Source organism: Loxodonta africana, unplaced genomic scaffold, assembly GCF_030014295.1.
Source record: "Loxodonta africana isolate mLoxAfr1 unplaced genomic scaffold, mLoxAfr1.hap2 scaffold_32, whole genome shotgun sequence".
In the NCBI taxonomy this organism is placed as follows: Eukaryota; Metazoa; Chordata; class Mammalia; order Proboscidea; family Elephantidae; genus Loxodonta; species Loxodonta africana.
The window spans coordinates 1756711-1765803 of record NW_026975036.1 but is presented as its reverse complement, the minus strand read 5'-3'; the positions used below and the strand labels follow the sequence as shown (position 1 = coordinate 1765803).

Genomic DNA, 9093 nt, shown 5'->3' with positions numbered 1-9093 from the left:
GTGGGCTCTGCAGCTGTACCTTAGGCCCCCAATGCAAGTACCTCTACAGATTGGTAGGTGTCACCCTCCTTAGACCCCTAAGGCAGGAGGCTAGGTGGTCTGGGGGGAGCTTCAGCCCTCAGTTCCCTGTTGTGGGTCAGTGAGTTCTCTGTTGAATACGCAGGGATATCAGACCAGGGAAAATTGTCTTTCCAGTAAATCTGCTAAAACAAATGCAGTCAGATCCCTATCAGAAATGCCTTTGCATTATAATAGCTACCTTTTTCCCTGTAGGGTCAATCCCACTTTTTTATATCTTGTTGCTCAGCATTCCCCACTCCCAGAAAGATCTCTGCTCTCCACTGGTCTCCATCACCGTCTCATGCTTCCTTCTTTTCTCTACTTCCTTTTTTGCAATCTCAGACTGAGTCCTGAGAAAACAAAGGACTGAAGAAATTAAGCCGGCTTCCCCATAGGAGATATTAAAATGTTTCATAAATTACAAAGCTCTATGTAAAGGTTAAACATTGTTATTACATGCAATGATTAAAAACTAATATTAATTGATTGCTTCTTATATTCTTATATGCTAGGCAGTGTGCAAATCACTTCATATAGATTATCTCTTTTTTTTTTTAAACACTATATATAGTAGGAAACTTATTCCTTCTATTTTACATGTTGAAAACTTGAGACAACAAAAGATTTGGCCTTTTACCGCAGGACATGTGGTTAATGAGGAGCAGGTCCGAAGACCTAATTCAAGCCTCTCTAGCCTCAAGTCTTTCTTTTGACCTTGATCACTTGTGATTTCTCGTGTAAAAACTTACTTTACCTTTGTAGTTAGCATGATCCTTCTTTAATATTTATGTATCAGCACAGGCTTTAAGAAGACTCTCATCCTAACGCATGGAGGCATAAGATTAGATTCAAAAAAACACTTAGGGGTTTGAACTATGCCTATCTCTCTATTTCCTCTGAATTTCCCATCTTCCCTTTTAGGAGAATTTAGAATGAGAACTTAGAACTGCTTTTATACTTATTTGGGGTCCTGTTGGCACAGTGGTTAAGAGCTACAGATGTTAACAAAAAGGTCCGCAGTTCAAATCCACCAGCCACTCCTTAGAAACCCTATGGAGCAGTTCTCTTCTGTCCTGTAGGTTCTTTATGAGCCAAAATCAACTCGAAGAAAATGGGTATATACTTACTTACTTATTTCAGGTCAGCTAATAACACATTACTACCCTTGTCAAAATAGTTTTTCTAAAAAAAAAATAAATTTAAGCCACTTTAAATTTGTTATTAAAACTAAGTCGTTCCCTGGGTGGCATAAACAGTTCTCATTTGACTACTAACCTAAAGGTTGGTGGTTTGAACCCACTCAACAGCTCCATGGAAGATAGGCCCAGTGACCTGCTTCTGTAAAGACTACAGTCAAGAAAACCCTATTCAGAAGTTCCACTCTGTAATATATGGGGTCACCATGAGGCAAAACAATTTGATGGCAATAGGTTTGATTTTTATTTTTTGTATCATATATTGAGCATTTAGTCTTTGCAAGGCACTTTCACATTTAAACTCAAATAACCCCATAAGTATGTTATTCCTAATTCATAGGTGGGAGAGCTGAGGTTCAGAATGTTTTGTTTCACTCACCCAGTGTTGTATAACTACTAAGCACTAGAACTAAAAGCCAGCTTATTCTGTTTCAGTTCCATTACATTCTCTAATGTAAGATTTCTCCTAAATCAGAAGTCTCTGAAACGAGTTGGACCATGTTTCCTACTGAGCAAAGTAATAACCTACTCATATATTATAATGAGAATTTTCTGAGAATCTAAGCACATGGAGGGCAGAATGTGATCTATAAATAAATAAGTAGATAGATGATAGATGATGGATGGATGGACGGACGGACGGATGGACGGGCGTGCGGGCGGGTGAGTGGGTGGGTGGCTGGATCAGTAGGTAGATTCTTTTCATTTTGCAAATGAGGATAACTGAGATTAAGAAAAGAAACAGACATTTACAAAATTGCACATTCATATGGTGGTAGATTAAGGACAAGAATTCAGGTTTCCTGAGTCTCAACCTGTTTATCTTTTCCCTACATGGAATAGCCAATAGTCTCACTTTTTACATGTAATTCAAACAAAAGTTATTGTTTTATTTGCCTACTTGATCTATATAATTGTCCCAATTACTGTAATGAATTGAATTTTTTCCCCCCAAAATTTTGCCAACTTGGCTAAACCAGAACGTCCAGTACTGTGTGACCTACCACAATTTTGTCATCTGATGTGATTTACCTATGTGTTGTAAATCCTATCTCTATGATGTTAATGAAGCGGGATTAGTGGCAGTTATGTTAATGAGGCAAGACTCAATCTACAAGATTAAGTTGTTTTAAGCCAATCTCTTTTGAGGTATAAAAGAAAGAAATGAACACAAGCACTTAACCATTGCACCAAACTACTATAGAACAATTGTAAACAGAGAAGACACCTGTGATTTATCACCTAAGTCAACAAGAATGTGTAGTCTATTTTACTGACAATCAGAAAGGCATTCATTACATAAAACAATCTGTTCCAAAAACATTTAATACTTGTTGTGTGTCTTAATTACCTAGTGCTGCTGTGGCATAACAGTTAAGAGCTATGGTTGCTAACCAAAAGATTGGCAGTTTGAATCCACCAAGCATTCCTCAAAAATACTATGAGGTGGGAGGCGGGGCCAAGATGGTTGAGTAGATAGAAAATACCTCGGATCCCTCTTGCAACAAAGATTCGGAAAAACAAGTGAATCGATCACATTCATGACAATCTACGAACTCTGACCATCAAACACAGATCTAAAGAGTTGACCTGAGTGACAGGGGAGCACTATATTTAAAACATATTTAAAAATAAATACATAAATTTCTAAGTAATATATTCTATCTCTGTTTGGGATGGAAGGAACAATTTTTATGTTATATTTCAAAATGTATTATTCTGAAATTGACAATGAGCACTACTAATTGTGAAAAAAGGATTAGATTTATTTAAAAGACATGAGAGAACCTTCCATCAACTAAAATAGCTTTCTGGCATTAGATGTAGCATAAGTCATCACACAGAATATAAATCCATAGACTCAGCAGAACTATTCTACATAAAAAAAGTATGTATATTTTCTCAGGAAATAAAAATCTTAAAAATTTATTTTCAACAAAATTAATCATTGGAGGTATCCTAATAAATGTTTTCCATTATGCACAATCATGATGACTTGAGGAAATATTTACTACAATTAAATAATTACACACAGCTTCCTTGGAATTGACTGGATGGCAGTGGATTTCAGTTTTATCTTTTGTTTTCCTGGAAGGGAAAACCTTTATTCAAAGTAGGTGATGCATTTGCCTGTTGGCTCATTTTCTTTTTCTTGTCCAAAGCTTCTTCATGGCATTTTTCATCTCTGAATTTCTCAAAGTATAGATTAAGGGATTAAACATAGGTGTGAAAACAGTGCAAAACACCGTCAAGAATTTATCAATGGGTAAGGTGGAAGGAGGTTTCACATACAGAAAAATACAAGGGACAAAGAAGAGGACCACCACAGTGATGTGGGAGCCACAGGTGGGTAAAGCTTTGTGCCTCCCTTTCTGACTAAGATTCTTCAGGGAGTGCATAATGACTCCGTAGGAGATGAGTAACAGCATAAAGATGACCACACATATTACCCCATCATTGACAATCACAGTGAGACCAATGACATAGGTGTCAGTGCAGGCAAGCTTTAATAATGGATACATGTCACAGCAAAAGTAGTCAATAACATTGGGACCACAGAAGGGAATATTGTAAACAAAGAGAAGGTGAGCTATACCATGCACAAAACCTCCAACCCAGGTCACCAGCAGCAGCAAAACACGCACCCTTTGGTTCATGATCATCATATAATGCAGGGGTTTGCAGATAGCCACGTGGTGATCATAGGCCATGACCACCAGAAGTAAAATCTCAGAACCACCAAATAAGTGTTCTGCAAAAAGCTGGGTCAGGCAATCTTGGAAAGAAATGGTTTTCTTCTCATAGAGTAAGTCTATAATCATATTTGGGGTAACTGTAGTAGAATAAACAACATCCATAAATGATAAGTAGCCAAGAAAGAAGTACATAGGAGCATCCAGTGTTGGACTGACCACCACAGTCATGATAATGAGGAGGTTGCCCACCATTGTCACAATGTAGATGAGCAAGAACACAACAAATAATACCTTCTGACCCTGGAGACTCTGAGTGAGCCCCAAAAGGACAAACTCAGTCACATTGTTCCATACGTTCTTCTGTGTATCCTTATTTTAGACGTCAGGACAAATTTACCTGTAAATGTAATGGCAACTAGTGACTTTATGAAATCTCTCTATAAGTTGTTTATTCTTTCAACAAATAGGCATTAGGATTTATTATATTTCAGCACTGTACAAAATTTTAGGAATATAAGGCTGACTAAAATATGGTCCATAACCTCAGAGATCTTATCAAATAACAAAGATAAACAAGTAATTAGAAACATATGGGAAAAGAGCAGATTATGAAATAAATAGGTTTAACACGCTAATTTGCCACATCTGCTAGAAAATAAAATTGGGTATATATACTCAATACTGTTTATAAAAATAAAATGTAAATAAAGTTTTAGTACGAAAATAAAGGAAGATTTATTTAATATTCACTTTCACGTTAGCAAATGAGATTTTTTTTCTGCATTGTAGGAATGGCAGAATCTTTTTAACTAATAACTGAAATCCACAATGGACATACTTCACAATTTTAAAAATACTTATAACAAGTACTGTTGAGCAACAAAGAAATAAGCATGAAATTATGTATAATACTATTATAAGACAAAATAAAAATAATTATGTGAGCATGAATAAAACATGGAAAGATTAAATTTTTGTTGAAAACCATTTACTTTTTGCTGGTGATGTGTGTGCAGGAGTGAAAAAGACTAGGGAAGAGATTTCAAGGAAAAAATGAAAAAGAATATGGCACACACAAACACAAAGTATATCATAAATATCTTCAATATTAACCAACCCTGGTTTCTCTTAAAATAATCCTAGTAATGATATCTAGTTACTCTTGAAGCCCCTATTGACATTTGCTTCAATATCTGACATTGTAATTCTGCTGGACCTCTTCACAATATATGAATTTTCTGTTTCTATGACCAAACCCTCTGTGTTCACTAGATCCAATCTCTTTACACTTTTAAAATAGTCCTCCTGTAATTGTCTCTTCCATTTTCTACGGTAACAATTTTCCTCTCTATATTTATACAGTGTAGTATCTCCATTGTTTAAATAATTAATCCATCTACTCCACATCTATTTCAAGCAAGCAACCCAATTCTGTGTTCTTCATTGTTAAAACACTATTTGCTAAGTTTACTGATCAATTTCAGTCCTCTTCTTACTCAATCTCTCACTCCTATGAATTGAAGTAATAACTGCTTACATAAGTATCATCTTAGGTCCTTGAAAGCCACTCATGCAAGGTTTAAAGATTTACTTTATAATCTAATTATTAACAGATTACAGAGCACTTCCGTTGATCCTATATGAGCTTTACAAATCTCTGCCTATTAGAATAACTCCCAAATACCCTTACATTAGTTTCTAAGAACACTGATGTAAGAGGAGGTAAATGTATTCTAGATCTTTACACTATGAAAGTATCCAAAAGGGTATTTCAGAATTAAGTCAATCCCCGTATTTTTATCGACCACAAAGGTTCTCTAACATGGCTCATTATCAGAATCACTCAGGAGAACTTTTAAAAGACTATGACTTTCCAAATCACACTACCAATGTACCCTTGCATAATATAAACCCTAATGAAGACTCTTATGTGTACAAACACTTCCTGGGTTACCTACATAATGAAACAGTCATTCATTCTAAGTTCTGAATTGTGGTTCCTTCTCCCTTGTCCTAAAAAATAAGAGCCTCATACACTGATGCCGTCTCTGTGAACACAGAGAGTAAAATAGTACATGCACCATCACCTGAATTAGAACTGTTTCTTTGTGGCCAAACTTTCCATGCTTCAGGAAGTCCGTCTCAATCTTTCATAAAATTGTTACCTTTTAAATTGTTGGGACTTCTAACACAAATATCAAAAATGTCTTCTAGCCAAAAGAAGTCTGAATCTTCATTATAAGCAGAGAGAGCCAGAGACCTCAACACTGGGATAATTTGTTCTAAAAAATCAAATGTTAAATAAGTTGTATGAGGTTAAAAAAGTAAATAAGAAGTAAATTTCGTGGGAGAGAGAAATGTGACTAGAAAAATATTTTGCATTTTGTGGTTTAGAAGTGAAATAGCCGTTACAGCCTTTTGATTCTCAATCTGTTATATTGGTCTGACTTTTTACAACAAAGTCAAACTTTGGTTTGCCTGAAGGATGGAGAATAATTTCATATTCATATGTCATTACGCTTTGGGTCCAACATTTCAATTCCTGAAAAAATTAGTCATGTAAACACTCACGTAGGCAAGCACTCTCTGTGGTAACATAAGAATCTTTGGCATTTTATTTACACTTGAACTACAAAAAATATTTTTGAGTCATTTAATAGATGCATCTTAAGTAGTGATGCTTCCATCATTAAATTCATTGTGACCTTAATCATAATTCTGAGAGTAGGTTCTGCATCTCTAGAGATGTTGCAAGGATAATCACCCATGTAAAATAGGATTTACAGGACCAGGTACTCAGGGGAGAAAAATCACAAAAATATAACCTGAGGTCAAATCATCCAAAGGGAAGAGTCCAGACTGGGAAGAACTTAAATATGTAACAATTCTCCTTTTTAAATCATGACCTCCAAAATAGGCAAGCCTTTTGAATGTGTACTGTTAAGTTATATCCTTGCAGATGATATCTGAACTCGCTCCCACTGGACGAAGACTATTGATTTCAGAACAAATCATTGAAAATTCAATTCAAATATATATAAAGCAGGGTTCTCACTTGTTATGGATTGAGTTGTGTCCCTCACAAACATAAGTTGAAGTCCAAACCCCTATACTTGTGAATGTGACACTTTTAATAGGATCTATGAAAATGTTATTAGTTAGATTAATAAGAGATTTTAGTGGAGTAGGGTGGGTCACACTGGTGATTTTATAAAAGAGAAGGTACACAGAGACAAAGAGAGAAAGATGAAGGACTCCATGTGATGCTGCAGTAGCAACTCAGGAATTCTTGGAGCTACTAGGAACTAGGTTAGAGGAGCAGAACAGACCTCCATCAAAGCCTCAGAAGGAATCAACACAGTTGACACCCTGATGCTGAACCTCCACCTCCAGAGCTGAGACTAACTTTCTGTTGTTTAAAGCCACCTACTTTGCAGAATTTTGTTATGGTAGCCCTAGGAAACTAATATATCACACTAGCAGTAACAGCCTTGAGTTTGTCACTGTAAGAGTTTCAGACAGGCAAATTGGTAAAATCTGTATTAAACATGAAATAAAGGAAGTAAAAAAAGTTAAAGGAATAGCTTGCAAATCTATGATTCTTAGTGTTAGACCTTATATTTCCAGGAAAATCAGTAGTCCCAGATTTAAAAAATTAAATTCCCAGCATTCTTTGAAAGCTAAGGTGACATAAGATACGAGTTAAGTCATTAAATGAGACACGCAGGAAGTGAAATGATCAAATTCGAAGCCAAACTCCCTTTTACCCTTTCTCCTTGATGCTTCTCTAGATCTCAGACAAATTGTTCAGAGCTCCAACAACCATCCTGTGACCACAATCATACCAAAGAATGGAAGTTAAGAGAATGGGAGGTGAGAGTCTTTCTACTCTGTTCTTTTTCAAGATTGCTTAGGCAACTAAGAGCCCTTGGCAGTTCCATGCATATTTGAGGATTGATTTTTCCATTTCTGGAAAGAAGGCTGTTGGAACTTTGAGGGGGATTTTCTTGAATTTATAAGCTGTTTTAGGTAGTATTGACATCTTGACAATACTGAATTTTCCAATCCACGAGCATGAAATGCCATTCCATTTATTTAAGTCATCTTTAATTAATTTTAGTACTCTTTTACACTTTTCTCTGTACAAGTCTTTCTAAAATTAATCCTAGTGATTATATTCTTTTAGATGATATTGTAAAAGGGAATTTTTTTTTCCTCTTTAGTATATTCATTGCTGATGCAGAAAAACTCAACTTACATGCATGAGCACAAGGAAATTTTTCCCAGAGATACTCTTAAAGTTTTAAATCTTAAACCAAAGCTAACCCCTGAAGTCTTCTTTGAACGAAAAAATACATTATTTTCATTAGTAAATTACCTCTGCTTTGAGCATTGTGTGCTTTTAAAGAATGATCTATGTGAGATCAAATTTACAAATGGCAACTCAAAACATTGAATGGGAAACTTAGGCAGCAGTTAGTTTAAGATAATGGTAGTAGAATAATGAAGAAATGGTAACTAGTAAGTATGGTAGCACAATTTGAATAATGTAACCAATGTCACTGAAATGTGCATGTAGAATTTGTTAAAATGACGTGTCTTTGGCTCAGTATACTTTAGCCAAAATAAAGAAATTAAGAAAAATAAAATAACATGGAAGTCAAGAGTTAATAATTGCTGAGTAGAAGAATTCAGTGTCCATAAGCAACCTACTCTGTACTTCTTTTGTAAACAGAAAATCAAAACTCTACCTTGTTAAGGTCACAGTTCTTTTAGATCTTTCTTACTAGCAGCCCCCAAATCATCTTAATTACACTTCAGAATGTGTGGTGAAGGATTCTGTGGCATGTCCTAGTTCTTCTCAGGCTGCTCAGTAGAAACGAAAATTGTTGCATACATCAATGGTTCCCCACTATCTAATTTCCTTGTGTAATCAATCCTATTGTCAAAAATCATGAGTGTGTCTATTTACAGGTTAAAACACGTAGCTTAATTTTTTAAACATTTCATACAATTTCAGTAGCCAATATCCATAAAAGAGTGCTTAAATCGACAATTACCTACATTTCATTCTGAAGAAATTTTTAGAAATAAATATTTCTAGACTGGAATATAATTATAGATATAAATTCACTTTAAGG

General features: G+C 35.3%; 1 protein-coding gene across 1 annotated transcript; it reads right to left on the bottom strand.

Annotated features, from left to right (window-relative positions):
• Positions 1–3345: 3345 nt before the first annotated feature.
• LOC135229484 (olfactory receptor 4A47-like) lies at positions 3346–4219 on the bottom strand. Its single transcript, XM_064279027.1, has one exon. The coding sequence runs from the start codon at positions 4202–4204 to the stop codon at positions 3395–3397; it is 810 nt and encodes a 269-aa protein (XP_064135097.1). The 5' UTR covers positions 4205–4219; the 3' UTR covers positions 3346–3394.
• Between the last annotated feature and the right edge of the window lie 4874 nt (positions 4220–9093).